Consider the following 20,070-nt stretch of genomic DNA (forward strand, 5'->3'; position numbering starts at 1 on the left):
GAACTTCAGTGGACCTGCAGCAAAGCTGCGACCTGTGCTTTGGAACAGGGAGCGCTGTTGGCGCCGCAGCCGCTCACTTCCCCTGCTATCAATCAGCCAAACAGAGGCTGAGGAGCCTTTGTATGGAGTGAAAGCTGCAAATGTGATGCTTCACTGTTGTTTAAGGGGCTTCATCTTTACTTCTCACTTTCCTCTCACCATGAGCCAAACCATCTTTTTGTGAGCTACTCAAACAACATGTCACATACACTGTGTGAAGGCTTCTTTTAGAAAAAAGCAAAGCAGCGACAAAATGAGAATTTACTGCTATTTAGATCCATCCTCAGGAAAATTCTACTCATATTTCCCTATACTCAAACCACATACTTCCCACTGACCTCAATTCTTGTTAAGACATTTCTCGTATTTTCGATGACTGTCTGTCATGTAGAAAAGGCAACGTACATAATTTCGAAAGAGTTGGGAGTTAAAGTTGTCCCGCCCTCCTCCAAAAAAAGCAGCGGGGACGCTCCCAGCCTCCAAGTCGGAGTCAGGACGAAGTTTGCGCAGAAGCTCCTTTAGCGGCACCGCAGCGTAACAGAGGCGAAGGAGCTGAAGGTAAGCAGCGCGACTTAATGACTTTCTGATCATGAATCCACCACGTGGATTTGAGCCGCTGCGTCTGGTTCGGCGCGCTTCATCAAAGGTTTCAGTCCTGACGTGCGACGTTTTAAACTCACCTCTACAAATGTAAACGTTGTCATCGAACATGTTCCGTCACACGAGTCATTCTCCAGTTATGACATTGCGCGCTCATATAGCGCAAAAGTGCACTGATTGCACTTGTGGATGTGCGCCTGCACGCGCAGACGGATGAAGGGTTAGGGTTTGAACGCGCTCTGTGGGACTTTCGCCGAACTGATACCGAACCAATGCTCCGTAGAGCGGGTTCTCTACAGAACCCAGGCCTGTGACAGTCTGAGGAGGTTTAAGGAGGTTTCATGCTCACTCATCACTTTTCCCTCTGACCAGTGAATCGTTTTTCATTTCTCTCACTGTGAATGTTAGAGTTCGGTTTTGGTTCTGTTCTACTGCTGGCGAACCGTAGGATTCGCTGAAACCATCTGTACCCACAGCACACAGACATCAGTCTGTGACTTGGCTACAGGTGTTGGGTTTCAGATGCACTGTGCGTTTTACTCTGGAAACAACCTTTATTAACGCTGATGTTAGAATTTAAAGTTCTACTTGTAGACACAGAGACCAGTTGAGGTGTGTGTTGGAGAACCCGTATCTGTGAACAGCCGCTGCTCTCCTTGTGGGAACTTATTCCAAGGACTCTGACTTTAGAGGATTTAGGAAAGGAAGCGACAACAAAAAGTTTCTCAGACAGAATGAAACACTTGAGGAGAGAATGTCCAAAAATAACTTTGTAATGATTTTAGCACAAAATGTCACATGCAGTCACTGTTCGCTGGCACAAATATTAGCAGCAGGGAAAAGCGGAAAACCTAAATAGGAAACACCTGGTTTCCAATGTGCAGCCTGATCTGAAGTCACATCACTGACTGCTGCCACCGTGTCTCTGCACAGTGTGATGCATGGAGGCGTTTCACTGAATGTGTCCACAGATGTTTGCATTGTGTCGCAGATAATGGTGATTCGTTGTTCTGTCAGCACAAAAACAAATCCTGCTGCTCTAGGCTGATATTACAATGGGCATGTTCTGGGAACCACACAGTTTTATAAGACTGTACACGCTGTGAACCGAGGACCCAGATAAGCAACACAGTCAACAAACACTTTTATAAAATGCAACACGCTCTCAGACGAGAGGTTTGCAGTTATTGGAGCGTTTCTCCCTGCGGTGCCAAATAGGCAGACATGCAAAATGTACTTACTGCCGGTTATAAGCTTTGAAAATCTTGGTTAACTGTAAATGGGGCAATAACCACTGTTTGCTTTCATAGGAAATCTGCTCCCACCTGGAATAAAACCTCGCTTGGAGAGAAGCTTCCAGTGAAGAACTGGACTGTGCTGTGTTTGTACGTCTCACACAAAATGACGCTTCAGAGGGCACTGTTGTTTCTCAGCTGGACCCTCGTCCGTGTGGACTTCTGTCTGAGCCAGAGCAACTGCACTGGGGTGGACTGTCCCGTCCTGCACAACTGCATAGAGACGGTCCTGGAGGCAGGCGTCTGCTGCCCCGCCTGCCTCCACAAGGGCTGCACCTGCGAGGGCTACCAGTACTATGACTGCGTCCAAGCAGGCTTCCGTCAGGGGAAAGTCCCGGAGCAAGAGTCCTACTTTGTGGATTTTGGAAGCACCGAATGCTCCTGTCCCCAGGGAGGAGGGAGGATAACGTGCCGTTTCATTCTGTGCCCTGAAATTCCCCCCAACTGCATCGACGTTTTACAACCTGCCGATGGATGTCAGCAGTGCGGGCGAATCGGCTGCACCCACGGCAGCAGGAAGTACGAGGCGGGCCACTCGTTCCAGGTGGACCGGTGCCAGGTTTGCCACTGCCCGCTTCGAGGCGGGACGCTAATGTGCTCGCCCGTGCCCGGCTGCGACTCCAACGCTGCTGAGACGCCACTGGACGCAACCACTGGAAACCAGCAGAGCAGCCGGCGTCACCGTCCTGCAGAGCTGCTTTCCAGGCTCACACTGGAAAACACTTTACCACTGTACAAGCAGGACCCACCCAGTCTTGGCACAGAGGATTATGACTACTCACCGGCAGAGCCAACATCTTCTACTGTTCAAAATCTGGCCCAACCACTGGAATCTACTACAGTACCACTGGTTCACCCACATTCAAGCTTGACTTATGGCAGCAGGCATGAGAAGGTCCCACAGAACCCAGATCCGATCCCTGCAGGGGCTCAAACACGCACAGCCACAGAGACCACAGAGAGCCACACACCACAGGAGGAGCTGCTTCACACCATGGGAGCGGTGCCGGACACCGTCCACGGCAGCAGGGAGGGGGGGCAGCGCGCTGGAGGCCCTAAACAGGAGCAGACCTCCATTCAGTTCAGGCCCACCAGTGCATCTCCAGTCAGGATGAGCGAGCACGAAGATCGGCATCACAGGCAGCCTCACACCCTCCACAGCTCCAACACCGAGGAGGAGGAGGCACAAGGTAGCGTTATTCTGAGCCGACGACGCTTTGACCGGTCACACACACAACAGCATCATCATGGCCGCAGACACCTCACATCCTGTGTTTGGAGCAGGAATCACAATCACTCCATTCAAACGGGCTGTGGCTCAAGAGAAACAATTGTCCATGAGAGTCTGTTTTTCCAAGATAGCATTTATCTGCCTCACTCCGACCAGAGGAGCGTGGTCCTTCACGACGTCATCCATTCAAGTGGAGGGAAACAATCTGTCGTTCTGTCGCTGCTGAGCTCTTAATGCACCTCACAGTCAATATGAGAACGCCAGTTTATTAGAAAGTTATTACATGTGTGAAACCTGCTCAGGTCATAATATTAACACTGCTGTCGGGACCTTTGGCATCTTCCATTCATTCTTATCTGTGGTGTCCAGCGAGCTGAAAGCTCAGGGTGTGTTTTTAACCCACTTCTGTGGAGACCTGTCAGGACTCTTCTTTGCTTTCAGCAGCTGGCCTCAGGTATGCAGTACATGCAGGATGCATATGCAAGGTGGAGAACCCCTCACCCATCAGAGTCCACTGCTTGTTACATCAGTTCTGGGTCAGACTGAAAGACGTGTGGATTCTGATGATCCACTAAAGAAGCTCTTTGATTTGTTCAAGGATAAAGACATATTTGCAAATGAAAGCTGAACCTCGCTTCGTCTGCCATTCACAGACGAAGCGAGGTTCAGCTTACATTTGTGAATTCTGGCCTCATGGTCAGAGACGGAGCCGTGTGGGGTGAGAACCTGGAACCTGCAACCAAAATGACAGCGTGAGGGTTCACTGGTGGAGGTCAGCAGAACAAAGGAAGAGCCCCTGAGCGGTGACATGTTAACGAGCAAACAGGACAAAGCACCTGATAAGGGCCTTGACTGATGACTCGGTTATCAGCTCATCAGCTGTGAATGCTGAGTTATTTGAAGAGGAAAGGAGAAAGCGTGAATAACAAGGACTCAGTGGTTTTTCACTAACAGAAAGGGAATGCGGCCCAAAGCAAATGTTATTTCTTTCTTGTAGCCTGCGCCTGCTGCTCATTCGCCCTCGTTCCTTCCAACCAGATGCATGTGCGCTCAGTAGGGGGAGGGGATTGTTTAGGCTTTCTGATCCGGGCTGGACCTGGTATCGGATTTCTTGTGGGCTTCTACCTGTGAGCTGCATAATTCCCGTGTGATGAATGAGACCTCTGTTGTGGCCTGATTGCCAGGCGCTCCTCGCCGTTCCCTGGTGAGCCACTGTGATTGGGCTGCTGGGTCACCAGTCCTCCCAGCAATCAGCTCATCTGAAGGACACGCGGTCCTCCCAGTAACCCAGACATGAGCTCCAACACTTGTTTTCATCAACAGGACCGTCACAACACGCTGCCTGTGGGAGCGGAGATGAGCAAATATATAATTTTCCCGAGGATGAAAAGCAGGGTGAATTCCAGCGGGAGCTGTGTGAGAGTGCATTCCTACTGTAGCATTACTGTGAAGATTAGTCTGAGGACGATAACACGCTGCTTAATCTAGGAGCCTTCCAGGTCATTTCCAAGAATCTTGGCATGTCTTCCACACACAACATGTACTTAGTGAGAAGGCGCCGGGTCCACATAAAAAAGACAAATGTCCACAGCAGAGGCAGGAAAGCACACACAACAACCACCCAGCACACTGGTGATGAACGCTAACACAGCTAGCTTCGTACAGACCTTCACGCCTCACAAACCTGTTTCCACATCCTCGTTTGTCTTCTCTGGTCAAAGTGAAATGTTGGCTACGTTTACTGATGATGATGATGGTGTGAGAGCTTCAGAAGAGGCCGTACGTTGCAATACTTTAACTCAAATTGCTAAAATCTGACAGTTTGAGTCAGAGTTTATTATTGCAATGGCTACTGTAACGCCACAATAGTCTGACTATAACAGCTACTCCTCCGGTGTGAGCGGTGTTATCAGCAGGAGGCCTCTCTGCTCTGAGCCGGAGCTCACGCAAACCTCCGGAGGTGAGAGAACATGGTGCGACTCCCCCCGAGCTCAATGCATGCACGGACACATCAGCATCAATCATCCCACGTGTTTGCCTGTCGGACCCTGGTCCCTGTGGCCCACCTGTACTCACTGTAAATCACTGCCACGGGCCAAGAAGAGGGAAGCGGCTCCTCACGGGCCCTGATTAGTGGCGGAGCTCGTCTCCAGGCGTGTCGAGTGCTGCCCGGAACCGCGATTCCAACATGTGTGATGTCACCAGCTTGGATTTGGACAGAAGCAAAGTGGTGTTAATGCAGACGGGCGGAGGACAGGGCTGGAACCCAGAGGCGGCGTCTAAATGTTAGATCCTCCTTGTGCAGCTGATAAGTCAGAAGCTGCAGCGTCGATTAGCAGAGACTCAGCTTCTCTGTCGCTGTTTGCTGCCGTCCAATCACCAGCGTCGTGGTTGTAAACACTCATGTTTACTGGATGTATTTTCTCTGTACATCCCACAGTCAGCATCAGACACATGGAGCAAATTTCTGTAATCTTCTCAATGAGTGAACTGATTCCAAGAGGAGAAAATGAATAGGAGGCAAAAGGAGGATGAATAGTTGTGCTGTCTGTCTTTTAGTATACATCCACTCAGGTTCAAAGGCAGAGTTTAACTGCACGACCGGCACAGATGCTGTAGTTATGTATCAAAGAGTTATTGCGCCTTTCAAGCTTTAGATTTTCTCATTTCGAAGCCTTCAAATTATGAGCACTGCATCCGTCTCTCGCTGTGTTTGGAGTAATTGCGTCGCTTTAATTGTGTATAGCTACAAATAAAAGCAAAGAGGAAGTTAAACTAGCAGACATCTGTGCTTGGTGTCAGAGCTGTTTTCTTCACGCAGTCACCAGAGGTCTGTAGCTCTGACTTTATGTCCATGGGCCATTTCTTTCACAGAAGTTCACTTCACATTGAAGTCCTGCTGCAGCCGGTCACATTACAGCCGTTATTTAATCAGGATTCCTCCGAAGCGTCATGTGCGCTGACTTGGATAAATGTGGAGTGAGGTGTGTGTTTCCTTTCAGTGTCTGCCAAGGAGCTTGTGAGGACCTGCTGCGAGACGGGGGAGAAATGGGCTTCAGCTAATGGTCACTGCGACAACATGGACCCGCCCATAAAAGACAGACACTCCATCTGCTGGTAGGGTCCTAATTAAACACCTCTTCACATCATTTATCCTTCAACGAGCTGAAATAGGGACGCTCACTATTGATCAGTGTTAGAAGTGAGATCACTTCAGTGACATTTATAAAAAGGCTAATTAAAGTATAATGACGGATCAGAGGTCACAGTTAGTTACTGTGAAGCTCATGCAGCCGGTCAAACTGGTGACTGATTCTTACTTTGATTTGTTTCTGAGACTTCGTACATGATTAACAGTTAACCCAGTGCTCCAGCTCCCGTTTTGTCCCCTTCGTTGCCAGGACGGCCCAACAGCAGTGCTGCCGCAGCTCCTTGAGACGCAGCCAGTGTTTGGCTGGAATCAACGCAGCCAGGACAGCGAGCGTTTGTGAGGACGGTGATAAATGTGGGATAGATTCCTACAAGGCGAGTATATGTGAGCAGATACCACAGCAAAGGGCACACACAGTTCAGCCTCCTCACGCTCCAGTTTAATGGCACTGTTAATTTCAAATTAGGCCTATTACAGTGTGAATTAGCAAGAGGTCGTCGCATTAGTCACGGTGGAACCAAAGATGTGCAGATGGGGCTGTTCTGTCTGTGACCAGTAACAACTTCATTCTAGATTCAGCCTCTGAGGGCCGTCGGTGCGCTGACATTTCCCGATATTTAATTACTGTATTTAATTTAGATGAAATGTTTAAGAGCGACTGAAGATTCCCTCAGTCCTGAAGCTTTTCTGTCCAACATTCCAAAATGCCAGAAGCCAATTGATCCAACAGGTAAATCAGCAGCAGTAATTGTTGCCAGCAGCTGTGACCTGTGTGCTGAAGGAGGCTCCCTCCCAGCAGGGGGCCGTTACCCACTCTGGGCTCTTGCATGTTGGCTTTTACCTCCTTTCTGTGGATCATCGTATCGACACACTGTTCACATTGGCCCCAGAGCTAAGCCTGTTGACCGTGGCCTTGTTCTCCATGGGGGTTTGCAGGAGTGCTGCTACTGCTGTTCACTGGGGCTGCAGTTCCGCAGCGAAGGCCACCGCTGCGACGCCCACCACTACCTGGGCTTCCAGTGCAGACATGTCTTCCTCACCTGCTGCCAGGGGGACGAGTGGACTGAGAGTCAGGACGGGTGGCACGGTGTCAGAGAAAGGCCGGCTCTTAGGCCCACTGCACCACCAACTAGAGGTAGCACACACATGCAGTACGCCATCACTGCATGCAGTACACCATCACTGCATAAAGTTCACCTTCAATACATACAGTACACCATTACTGCACACAGTACACCATCACTACATAATGTACACCTTCAATACATACAGTACACCATTACTGCACACAGTACACCATCACTACATAATGTACACCTTCACTACATACAATACACCATACATTACGCCATCACTGCATGCAGTACACCATCACTGCATGCAGTACACCATCACTGCATAAAGTACACCTTCACTACATACAGTACACCATTACTGCACACAGTACACCATCACTGCATGCAGTACACCATCACTGCATAAAGTACACCTTCACTACATACAGTACACCATTACTGCACACAGTACACCATCACTACATGTAGTATGCCATCACTGCATGCAGTACACCATCACTGCATGCAGTACACCATCACTGCATAAAGTACACCTTCACTACATACAGTACACCATTACTGCACACAGTACACCATCACTACATGTAGTACGCCATCACTGCATGCAGTACACCATCACTGCATAAAGTACACCTTCACTACATACAGTACACCATTACTGCACACAGTACACCATCACTGCATGCAGTACACCATCACTGCATAAAGTAAACCTTCACTACATACAGTACACCATTACTGCACACAGTACACCATCACTGCATGCAGTACACCATCACTGCATGCAGTACACCATCACTACATGTAGTATGCCATTACTGCATGCAGTACACCATCACTGCATACAGTGCACTATACCATACACCATCACTGCATACAATACACCATCACTGCATACAGTACACTATCCAGTACAACTTCACTACATACAGTACACCATCACTGCATACAGTACACCATACAGAAAACTGTCACTGCATACAGTACAGTATACCATCTCTACATACAGTACATCATACAGTACACTGTCACTGCATACAGTACACCATCACTGCATACAATACACCATACAGCACACCATCATTTTTGAAATGCTGCAGAAACACTAAACCAAAGCGATACCACTTCCTTTGTACCGTAGGAGTAGGATTGTTAATGCTGGACCACTTCATGGGTCCCCCACATCAAAATATAATAACTCTACTGTGAGTCATAGACGTTTAATACCTTCCTGGCCGGCTGGTGTTTCAGTAAACCAGGTTCAGCATCATTTACCACCTGTTCATTAACCACGTGGTCACTGCATTTCACATACCTGCATTGGGACTTTTTTATCTTATATTCTTATATTTTCAGTCATTTCCATATGGTTGATTTTAGGGCGGCACGGTGGTGCGGTGGGTAGCACTGTCGCCTCACACACGCCCTGGTGCCTTTCTGTGTGGAGTTTGCACGTTCTCCCCGTGCTGGGTTCTCTCCGGGTTCTCCGGCTTCCTCCCACAGTCCAAAGACGTGCATTAGGTTGATTGGCTGTGAGTGTGTGAGTGAATGGTTGTCTGTCTATGTGTTGCCCTGCGATGGACTGGCGACCTGTCCAGGGTGTACCCTGCCTCTCGTCCGTAGCCAGCTGGGATAGGCTCCAGCACCCCGTGACCCCGCACTAGGGAGTAAGCGGTTAAGAAAATGGATGGATGGATGGTTGATTTTATTGTGCCTCCTACTGATACATATTATTCATTTTGTTGCATAAGCCCATCTAAAGCAGGACGCACTGTTTAGGATTTTAGAGATTGAATCACTTCATACACAAATAAAACACTACAGGAAAAGCAGACAGACAAAAATGAGCCACTTCCTTGTCATTCATGGTTAATCCTTTTTTGCTGCTGTAGTGACTGACAGCCCGTTCCCTAAAGAGGCCTTCTCCATTGGCGAGGAGCAGGACAACGCGGTGGAGGTGGAGGACATGGACGAGTGCCTCATATACGAGGGCAACATCTGCCACCACAGATGTGTCAACACGCCGGGCTCCTATCGCTGCGAGTGCTTCCCTGGATACCAGCTGCAGGACGACGCTTTCACTTGTGCCGGTACACAGCCTCGTTCTGTCACACGCGCTAGTAGCTGTTTCCAGGAAACTCTATGAGATGTGATTTACAGTCCACAGTCCCGTCAGGAAAAACCCGTGGGTTCCACGGTCCCGTAAGGAAGAGCTCGTGGGTTCCACGGTCCCTTTAGTAGGAGCACGTGGGTTCCCGTCAGGAAGAGCTTGTGGGTTCCACGGTCTCGTCAGAAGGAGCATGTGGGTTCCACGGTCCCGTCAGGAGGAGCACGTGGGTTCCATGGTCCCGTCAGGAAGAGCTTGTGGGTTCTACGGTCTCGTCAGTAGGAGCATGTGGGTTCCACGGTCCCTTTAGGAGGAGCTCGTGGGTTCCACGGTCTCGTCAGTAGGAGCACGTGGGTTCCACGGTCCCGTCAGGAAGAGCTTGTGGGTTCCACGGTCCCGTCAGGAAGAGCTTGTGGGTTCCACGGTCCCGTCAGGAAGAGCCTGTGGGTTCCACGGTCTCGTCAGTAGGAGCATGTTGGTTCCACGGTCCCGTCAGGAAGAGCTCGTGGGTTCCACGATCTCGTCAGTAGGAGCACGTGGGTTCCACGCTCCCTTTAGGAGGAGCACGTGGGTTCCACGTTCCCGTCAGGAGGAGCACGTGGGTTCCACGCTCCCTTTAGGAGGAGCACGTGGGTTCCACGTTCCCGTCAGGAAGAGCCCGTGGGTTCCACGGTCCTGTCTGCAGCGCAATGCTGCCTAACAACAGTGTGATGGTCTGATCACATACCAGCGTCTTCCTGGTCGTCCAGCTACGTGCAGCTCTTGACATGAGTCATAAAGCTTGAAGCAACGTTAACTTTAGGTACAGAACCAGACTTTAATCAGCATCAGCATGTCTACAAGCCTGTCTGGACAGGATTCTGATACCAGAGCTCTTAGCAAATTACAGTGACGGGACGGGGCTCACTAATAAAAGCAAGGGTTTGTCTGCAGGCAGCGTTTGCTTCCTTCTCTGTGCCACGATCAGACCTTTAGAAGTAGGAAACGCTGTGAAATCGTTGGTTGCTGCTGAGATTCTCCGTCTTCCTGCAGAGACCGTGAGCACGGAGAACAGACTGGAGGATGAGGCCACCTCCCCCCTCACGCCTCCCCCCCAGCCCCTCGCCCCATTCAATCCATGTGAAGGTGGGAAACAATACGCACTTTCTTTCATGCTTACGTCGTTATTAACCGAGTAGACGGACGCGTTATTTTAAACTCACCGGTTTCATAAAATTTAATTGTGCAACACAAGTGGTGAGATTGTATCAGGTTGGTTTGTTTCCAGCATTTTGACATTATCATAATCTGTCCAGGGTCACGTTTTGTTTCTCTTGTGTGGTTTCCATGACACCAGGGTGGAGGTCCAGCTCAGAGCCGGCCTCTCACGTGGTCGCGCTCCGCTGCTGTGTTTGTTGGTCCATCTGACCTCTCTACATGCTCTTATCTTCAGGAAACAACCCCTGTGAGCAGCTCTGCAGCCCAGTGGGAGGACGGCCTCAGTGCTCCTGTTCCACGGGGTTCTCCCTCGGGCCTGACGCACTCTCCTGTGAGGGTATGGACCCAAACCTGCTCCCAAGACAGAAAACAGATGCAGCTTTTATGCGACGGTACAAGGGGAAATGAGTGATGATCTCAGCCTTGGTGTTCTTCCCTGGTTCCAGTTCCTCTGGCAGAGCTGTGCCACTGATTTGTCTCCTTCTCTCATCAGCGCCTCTAGATTTGCAAAAGAGATACAGCTCTAATCCCCTTTTCTCTCAGTAAAAGCTGACAAAAACCTAAAATGGGACAGATTCTTTCATCCTTCATCCAGAACAGAGTCTAACAGAGGGATTACCCTCAGTGTTGGGCCGTGGCGTTCATCACGAGGCGGATCCGTGTCCCAGCTGAACTCCTGCCGTGGTGTATTTAGGTTGACACCTGACAGCAGCAACCCGTGGCTCAGTGTGTCTCATCTGAGGCCCGTCTCGGTGCTAACACCACCGTAGACCTTCTTGAAGCTCAGATGATTTTGATCATTTCCTCTGTCCTTTTATGCAGGTTTTATCACTAATGCACTTTCTTGCTTGTCTTTCATTCTTCATTCACACAGACATAAACGAGTGTTTGTCTTCCGGCGCCTGCCAGCCCAGTGAACGCTGCGTGAACACTGCAGGGAGCTACGTCTGTCAGGCAGTGATCAGCTGCCCCTCAGGATTCCACGTCCACAGCAACGCGTGTGAAGGTAAAGCACGGGTTCATCTTATGTCATCACTTTTTAGTAGCAGGAGGAGGATTTGTTGGGATTCGTTCGGATGTTTTACATGAAGAACGCTGATAATTACGGCTGCAGGAGGCTGTTTGCAGAGCATTTGCTTCGTGTGGTGCCCAACGTTTAGATGCAAAAGTAAACCTCCCACATCGTCTCATTATTTCCATGCACCATAAAGCGAGGCTGTGCAGAGGTGTCGTTCATAAAGCAGCGGTGACGTTCAGGACGAACACCCCCTAAGACGAGACTCAGCTCATCTGAATCCCTGTGAACCTGAAGAATGTTCAATCAGGCAAAATGAGCGTTTAAGGAGCAAGTGTGTTTAATGCTCAGCCTCCAGCAGCTGCCACTTCAGGACACAGCAAACAGTAAGTGGAGGCGGAGAGAACGCGTCGGGCTGCGCTTCCCTGTTCATGACTTATTAAGAGTCTGTAATGAAACTCGCCCCCCGACTCGTCGTACAAATGAAACTCACAGTGATTCTTCCTCCAACACCATGACTCACTGACTCCCGTTTGCAGTCGTTCTCCCTCACTTTGTACCTTCTATAGTAAATGGATTAAAGTGCGTGTGTAGGATCATTGCTTTCCTTGATTCTACTCCAGTGAGGCAGATCCAGTATTAGCGTACAGTAGGTGCTCTTTCTGGGCTCCTCAGGCCTTTTGCTTCCTCTGTGCTGGAGGCCACTTCCCACGTTTATGTCCTGCTTCCTGGCGTTTCGCCCGTCTCCGTCTGTCCCTCACTCAGCTCCTGCCAGCTCTGCCAGGCTTCTGTCAGGAGCCTGAGTTGGTCGAGGCCACAGTGGTGAAATCCTGCAAGCGTGAGCTCTTTAGAGATTCCGTCCAGTTGGGTTAATGTGACAGCAGACGTGGAGGACAGGTGTTATTACCCCGAGGTCACAGGAAGCTGTGCTGCATGCGGCTCCTGTTGAAGCCATCAGTGTTGGTGTTATTCCTACTGTGTAATATTCGTATTTTACCTTTCAGTACCTGTAGGGTATTAACAGGTTGAGCTGATGATGAACAGAAGGATCTGTCCTTTAACCACAGCGCCACCCGGTGGCTCCATGCGTCATTACAAACGTTATATTATTTTATAAAGATAAATCCTTTATTTGTCATATTTCATAACATCACACATGAACCTTGTCCTCTGCCTGTAATCCGCCCCTGGAGGAGCAGTGTGAAGTGCCTTGCTCAAAGGCACACCTGGTGCCAGAGGTGGGGCACAATAATATATTTGCCTATCGTTGGACTGAAGCTTTCATTTGTTCTTCATTTGCAGTTCATTATTTTTTCATTACAGATATTAATGAGTGTTTGCAGAGCAGCCATAACTGTGGGCCTGGCTTCGACTGCGTGAACACCGAGGGCTCCTTCAGGTGCAGCCCCAAACCTCGCTGCCCTGCTGGCTTTGGCCGCGATGCACAAGGGAAGTGCACAGGTAAGAAAAGCACCCGATGAGAGACTGTGGAGCTTCAGTGCTGGGTGAAGTCCCTGAGCTTTAAATATCTGTTATGGAAGGTGCTCGCCAACAAACATAGGCTTCTTAAATCAGATAATTAGAATTAAAAGCTTTTCATCGTGGACTATAAACAGATCCACCGCTGACTAATTAATACGTTTAACAAGCTAAAGGATTAGATCAACAGGTACGAGGTTGTACAAAGCATAACAGTCCTGTTTTTCTAGCTTGTTCCCAAACAGATTAGTGAACCACAACAGGTACAAAAAGGGAACTTTGCCCTCAGCCTCTCCCTGCAGGCGCTCGAACCACCTGCAGGCGACTGAGCAGGGCTGCAGTGACACAGGGGTTAAATGCCACACAGACAGCAGATCAGAGGCGCTGCTGTTAGGGGCCGCAGAGCCGCGGATAAAAATCAATCTTCTGTCCTGATGTTGTGGAATTAGCCCCCAGGGGCAGGAACTGGGGCAGGTTGAGGCAGAAGACACCACTGTAAAAAGTGGGAACGAAGAAAACTAAAAAAGCTGCGAAGCCAGACTCACGCAGCACCGCTGTCCAGGCCCATGTGTTTGCTTTGGCTTCACGAGGCCTCCGTTCAGGATCTCTCCTCTGTTTGCTCTGTGCCAGACACTGATGAGTGTGGCACCTTGGCCCAACCGTGCAGCCCCGGATTCAACTGCATCAACACGCCAGGATCCTACATGTGCCAGCGAAGGATAATGTGCAGCCGCGGCTTTCACGCCAGCCCCAACGGCTCCAGCTGTGTCGGTGAGCATCCACACCCACTGAACGCCCACTGAGCGCCCACTGAGCGCCCACTGAGTGCGTCCACTGAACACCCACTGAGCGCCCACTGAGCACCCACTGAGCGCCCACTAAACGTCCACTGAACACCCACTGAGCGCCCACTGAGCGCCCACTAAACGTCCACTGAACACCCACTGAGCGCCCACTGAACGTCCGCTGAGCGCGTCCACTGAGCGCGTCCACTGAGCGCCCACTAAAGTCCACTGAGCGCCCACTAAAGTCCACTGAGCGCCCACTGAGCGCGTCCACTGAACACCCACTGAGCGCCCACTGAGCGCCCACTAAAGTCCACTGAGCGCCCACTGAACGTCCGCTGAGCGCGTCCACTGAGCGCATCCACTGAGCGCCCACTAAAGTCCACTGAGCGCCCACTGAGCGCGTCCACTGAACACCCACTGAGCGCCCACTGAGCGCCCACTAAACGTCCACTGAACACCCACTGAGCGCGTCCACTGAGCGCGTCCACTGAGCGCCCACTAAAGTCCACTGAGCGCCCACTGAACGTCCGCTGAGCGCGTCCACTGAGCGCGTCCACTGAGCGCGTCCACTGAGCGCCCACTAAAGTCCACTGAGCGCCCACTAAAGTCCAGAGCGCCCACTGAGCGCGTCCACTGAACACCCACTGAGCGCCCACTGAGCGCCCACTAAACGTCCACTGAACACCCACTGAGCGCCCACTGAACACCCACTGAGCGCCCACTGAACACCCACTGAGCGCCCACTGAGCGCCCACTAAACGTCCACTGAACACCCACTGAGCGCCCACTGAACGTCCGCTGAGCGCGTCCACTGAGCGCGTCCACTGAGCGCCCACTGAACACCCACTGAGCGCCCACTGAGCGCCCACTGAACACCCACTGAACACCCACTGAGCGCCCACTGAACACCCAGTGAACACCCAGTGAACGTCCGCTGAGCGCCCACTGAACACCCACTGAGCGCCCACTGAACGTCCGCTGAGCGCCCACTGAACACGCACTGAACACCCACTGAGCGCCCACTGAACGCCCACTGAACACCCACTGAACGCCCACTGAGCGCCCACTGAACACCCACTGAACACCCACTGAGCGCCCACTGAACACCCAGTGAACACCCAGTGAACGTCCGCTGAGCGCCCACTGAACACCCACTGAGCGCCCACTGAACGTCCGCTGAGCGCGTCCACTGAGCGCGTCCACTGAGCGCCCACTAAAGTCCACTGAGCGCCCACTAAACGTCCGCTGAGCGCCCACTGAACACGCACTGAACACCCACTGAGCGCCCACTGAGCGCCCACTGAGCGCCCACTGAACACCCACTGAGCGCCCACTCTGTGGACGCGGGCGCTGTCCTCACCTCTTTGCCGTCTCCCACAGACGTGGACGAGTGTCAGAGCGGCCTGCATCGCTGTGGAGACGGCCAGCTGTGCCGCAACCTGCCCGGCTCCTACCGATGTGAATGTCAGACGGGGCATCAGTACGACTCGTTCCGGAGGACGTGTGTAGGTGCGTGGGCATTTCATCACTGGTTTATGTCCCTCGTTATTTATTCAGCCGGCTCCTCGGCTGCTGCTGTTTATTATTGTGCGCTAGCTGCTGCCGCTTCTTGTTTTTCGTCCCCGGTGCTCTCACCGTAGCCACGCGCCACCACCACATCTCTCTGCTGTTGTGACTCTCATCATAATAGACTGCGCTCAAGTGTTTAGACTGTCTGCAGGCAGCAGGTCCCGCGACATCACGCTCATTGACACGCGCAGGAATGCACACGCAGGGCAACGCACCTGAACACGCTCGGCTGCACGTGTGCACCCGCGCACATGGGTGAACGCACACAGGTATGATGACGCTGCTTCTCCTCCTCAGATGTGAACGAGTGTTGGCGCTACCCGGGACGTCTGTGTGCCCAGACCTGCGAAAACACCCCGGGCTCCTATCAGTGCTCATGTACCTCTGGCTTCCGCTTATCCGGCGATGGCAAGAACTGTGAAGGTGTGTGTGTGTGTGTGTGTGCGTATGCTAATGTGTGTGTGAGTCCATGTGAGCGTGTTCATACAGGTCGTTGTATGTTTTTTTTGAATTTGTGGATGAAATATGCTGGTGCATGTGTTGTTCGGCTTGTGGGAGCACGAGCACGAGTGAGACGACGTGGAGCTGGGTCCTGACGCTGCTGCTGCTGCTGCTGCTGCTGCTGCTGCTGCTGCGTTTATGGAGCGCTGCCTCGGGTGCCAGGCAGTAAAAACATAATTGGCTCAGCAACCGCACGGTGTTTTTGATCTTTTGATCAGGTGAGCTGTGACAGTAATAGGCTCTAACCTCTAATCTCCAGATGTGAATGAGTGTGTGTCCAACCCCTGCAGCCAGGAGTGTGCCAACGTCTACGGCTCCTACCAGTGCTACTGCAGACAGGGCTTCTACCTGCGTGAGGACGGACACAGCTGTGAAGGTGCCGCCGCGCCCCCGTCCACGCTCCTCCCACGCGCCGCGTGCTTCTGACCCTCTCCTTGTCCCCTCAGACATCGACGAGTGCTCCCAGAGCGTGGGACACCTCTGCACCTATAAGTGTGTGAACGTCCTGGGCAGCTACCGCTGCGCGTGTCCCGAGTCCGGCTACAGCGTGTCGCCCAACGGACGCTCGTGCAGAGGTGAGGTGCGTCGGGAGCAGGTCCGGGGTCCGGTCCCTGAGTGAACCCGGCCTCCGTGTGTTGCAGATATCGACGAGTGTGACACGGGGACCCACAACTGCTCCCTGGCTCAGACCTGCTACAACGTCCAGGGAAGCTTCCGCTGCCTGGCCCTCCACTGTCCACCCAACTACCGCAAAGTGTCCAACACGTGAGTCCGGCCCCGCCCGGACCCGCCCGGCGCCGCGGCCTCGTGCTGCTTTCACCGCTGTCGCTGTCTGCCCGCAGGCGCTGTGAGCGGATCAGCTGTCCCAGCTACCTGGAGTGCCAGAACTCCCCCCTGAGGATCACCTACTACTACCTGAGCTTCCAGTCCAACATCGTGGTCCCCGCTCAGATCTTCCGCATGGGCCCGTCTCCCGCCTACTCCGGGGACGACGTGATCGTCAGCATCACGCAGGGGAACGAGCAGAGCTACTTCAGCATCAGGAAGCTCAACGCCTACACGGGGGCGCTGTACCTGCAGCGGCAGGTGGACGGGCCCAGGGACTTCCTGGTTCACGTGGAGATGAAGCTGTGGAGGCAGGGCACGTTCACCACGTTCCACGCCAGGATTTACGTCTTCATCACGGCTCACGCGCCGTAGCCGCCGCTGATCCGTGGCCGTTTGGACCTCGGCTCCGTTCGGGACCTTTACTGCACCGTTGAACGCTGTCATAAACCGCCTGCCGTCATTAGTTCGTCCTCCTTCTGTCCAGCTGCAATAAATACTCAGACACAGCTTGAAGTCACTTTCACTGTGTGTATTTTGCATTTCATTTGCATTTAAGCTGAAGAATAACTGTCACATATTCTGAAGGAAAACTACATAAAGACTACATTCACATATTGACCATCACTGGCCAGTGTATTAGGAACACCTATAATCTAAACTTGTACACGGTCATTTATCATTTATATGTTTCTCACTGTGACAGTCGCAGTGGACGGTGTCTGGTCCCACAGTGAAACATGGGTTTAATCAGATGTGAGTAAATATTAATAATGACAACAAACAACCTTTTTCACCTTCTTTAGTATTTTATATATTACGTTAATCACATTTTGTGCATCTGTGTGTGAAGTGTTAGCATCACTATGCTGATCAAATGGATTTGTCATATATATATATATATATATATATATATATATATATATATATATATATATATATATATATATATATATATATATATATATATATATATATATATATAGTAAGTTGTTGCTCCTTTGAAGAAGCATTTAATCAAACTTGTGTCATAAAATGTCTATGAAACTGTGGCCGTTTCATAGTTTAGTGTCAGATTCATCTCACACTCTCTGTGCAGTGTTGGATAATTGTATTTAGGGGAAGACGCTGTTGTTTATCATCTTCCCTTGACAGACGTGTTCATATGTTGTGTTCAGTGAATATTCTTCCTTTGTGAAGTTGTTCATGTATTTCCTCTTTTCCTGTCAGGACTTGTCCTCCAGTAAACTTCCAGCCTATTTACAGACCTGTTCACACCTCGTCTGAGCGTCTCATTCACTTTGACATTTGAACATTTTATCAAATAAACAGGATCAAGTGGTTTTTGATCTGGAATGAAATGGGAGCATTTAGAAAGCGTCACAGCGCCACCCAGAGGACGGACGGATCCCTACACCTTCACGTGTCCTTCCATCCCATCAGCACAGAGCAGCAAAGCTGAGCTGAAGATGCGCCACATTGTGTTAATCAGCTGCACGTGGAGCTGCTGAGCCCAGTTCAGTGAACCCGGAAGCCTCGTAATCAAAGGGAAGTGTGTGTGACAGCTGTATTAATGCACACTGCACATCCAGTGCCCTGCTGCTGTCAGAGGTCAAAGGTCATTTCAGCCACACACACAGATTCCAGCAGATCAGGAAGCGATGGATGCAGTTTGCGCCTGAGACGTTTCTCCTGTTTGACTGAGTCGAGCTTCCGAACACACCCAGCGACTGAGACGTGGCTCTTGGTATGTAGAATACATAACAAGCCCCGCGGCCGTGATTGATGCCTTTTCCCCTAATTAGCTTTATCTGCTCTTTGAGATTAGGTGGTGCTGTGTGAATCACGCTACGTGTCTATTATGGGTTTAGGGACGTCTGCAGGAAGTTTAAAATGTCCTGGGTGGAAGAAAAGAGTCTGTATGTTGTGCACACTGATTTATTCACACACTTTCCCATTGTATTCATTTATTCTTCTCTCTACTGGGTTTTAGTGCTGGTGGTGTTTGTGTGTGAGCCAAGCTGTGATTCTATCATCAGGCATTAGAGCAGAGGCTCTGAAGCCACTGGAGGCCTGAGGCACCGCCTCTACACACTGCTTGCTTTACTGGCTTCTGATCTGAAGGTGAAATCATTCAGAGATGATCGACAGCTGCGCTTTTTAAATGCGTATCTATATTTGCTCAGTTTTTTTGTATTGCGTTTTTTATGGACTGTACAGAGCAGTGCATGATTAGACGATCTGCAAAAATGAGAGCATAGAATAGGGATTTGAGTTGGCAGCTATCAGTGTGTGTGTGTGTCTGTCTGGATGGAGGTAGATGCAGTAGTGAGGTGGAGGGAGACGAGGTGGAGGAGGAGGAGGGGAAAGTGGTGTGTCGTCTTTGATAGCTCAGGTGGTCATCACCCGAGGGCGAAGGGAGCATTAATGGGCATTCTGAGCAGCAGACAAGCACGGACTAGCGCTGCCTCTTCCCCGGCTGCCACAAACACAAGGAAGTATGCATCATTAGCTCAGACTGGGGCTAAGTACCTGCACCCAGGCCTCCATACAGTAGCTAGCCGTCCTCCCAGGGCTGGCTGTGATAGGCTGGAGCAGCCTGGGACGGCAGCGGAGCAGCGTGATTGGCCGGGACTGGAGCCATTATCTCCCTGCAGGAGCAGGTTCTACTGTGGATTAGGCTGCAACGTCTCTATTAGAAGCAATTATTCTGGCAACAGGACATCCTGATTGATCAGTCATTTAACACCTTAATTACATCACGGAACAGTAAAAACGCCTGTGGACTGAGAAGGTACCAACGCTGCAACAAACACAATTAACATGCGTTTGCCTTCACACAAGCGTAAAAGGAGCAACAAAGAAAGTAAAAGTTGAGAAACGCACAAGAAGCGACAGAGAGGCAGGAATTTGCCTGAGAGGAGAATGAAGGTATGTGCGACTGCCTGGAAGTCTGAGGCGCCTGGTGACTCTCCAGCCGGCGTTTCGCTCACACGCAGCGTTCGTCTAAAACCTGAGACCCGCGTAAATAACTGGCGTCGGACCCGGGAGGACGTGAAGCGACCAGAAACTGGGAGGGAGGATTCACTGGGTCTGAATGGAGCTTCACACGTCAGCAGCAGCTTTTCTGGCCACAGTCGACTCCTCGTCTTGTTAACTGTTACTTTGGCACAATATGATTTCAGGCATCTCTGGCA

General features: G+C 51.1%; 1 protein-coding gene across 2 annotated transcripts; it reads left to right on the forward strand.

Annotated features, from left to right (window-relative positions):
- Positions 1-471: 471 nt before the first annotated feature.
- On the forward strand, positions 472-18,148 carry LOC114858264 (fibulin-2-like). 2 transcript variants are annotated; one of them, XM_029155276.3, is made up of 17 exons: positions 472-597; positions 1,950-3,124; positions 6,168-6,282; positions 6,567-6,690; positions 7,253-7,451; positions 9,285-9,482; positions 10,532-10,624; positions 10,932-11,033; positions 11,571-11,702; positions 13,035-13,172; positions 13,821-13,961; positions 15,359-15,487; positions 15,845-15,970; positions 16,308-16,424; positions 16,495-16,623; positions 16,690-16,813; positions 16,891-18,148. In XM_029155276.3, exons 2-17 carry the CDS (start codon positions 2,041-2,043, stop codon positions 17,246-17,248), a joined length of 3,309 nt encoding a protein of 1,102 aa, XP_029011109.1. In that variant the 5' UTR covers positions 472-597; positions 1,950-2,040; the 3' UTR covers positions 17,249-18,148. The 2 variants fall into 2 exon arrangements, with proteins under 2 accessions (XP_029011109.1, XP_055366414.1); XM_055510439.1 differs by lacking the exon at positions 15,845-15,970.
- The last annotated feature ends 1,922 nt before the right edge of the window (positions 18,149-20,070 follow it).

Source organism: Betta splendens, chromosome 7 (genome assembly GCF_900634795.4).
Source record: "Betta splendens chromosome 7, fBetSpl5.4, whole genome shotgun sequence".
Lineage (NCBI taxonomy): Eukaryota > Metazoa > Chordata > Actinopteri > Anabantiformes > Osphronemidae > Betta > Betta splendens.

What these genes read in the sequence shown, in the direction of transcription:
- LOC114858264 (XM_029155276.3), top strand. Translation starts at nt 2,041, where the DNA reads ATGACGCTTCAGAGGGCACTGTTGTTTCTCAGCTGGACCCTCGTCCGT. An exon ending in CGACGCTTTCACTTGTGCCG is followed by an intron (nt 9,483 to 10,531) that starts GTACACAGCCTC and finishes GTCTTCCTGCAG; the next exon opens with AGACCGTGAGCACGGAGAAC. An exon ending in TGACGCACTCTCCTGTGAGG is followed by an intron (nt 11,034 to 11,570) that starts GTATGGACCCAA and finishes TCATTCACACAG; the next exon opens with ACATAAACGAGTGTTTGTCT.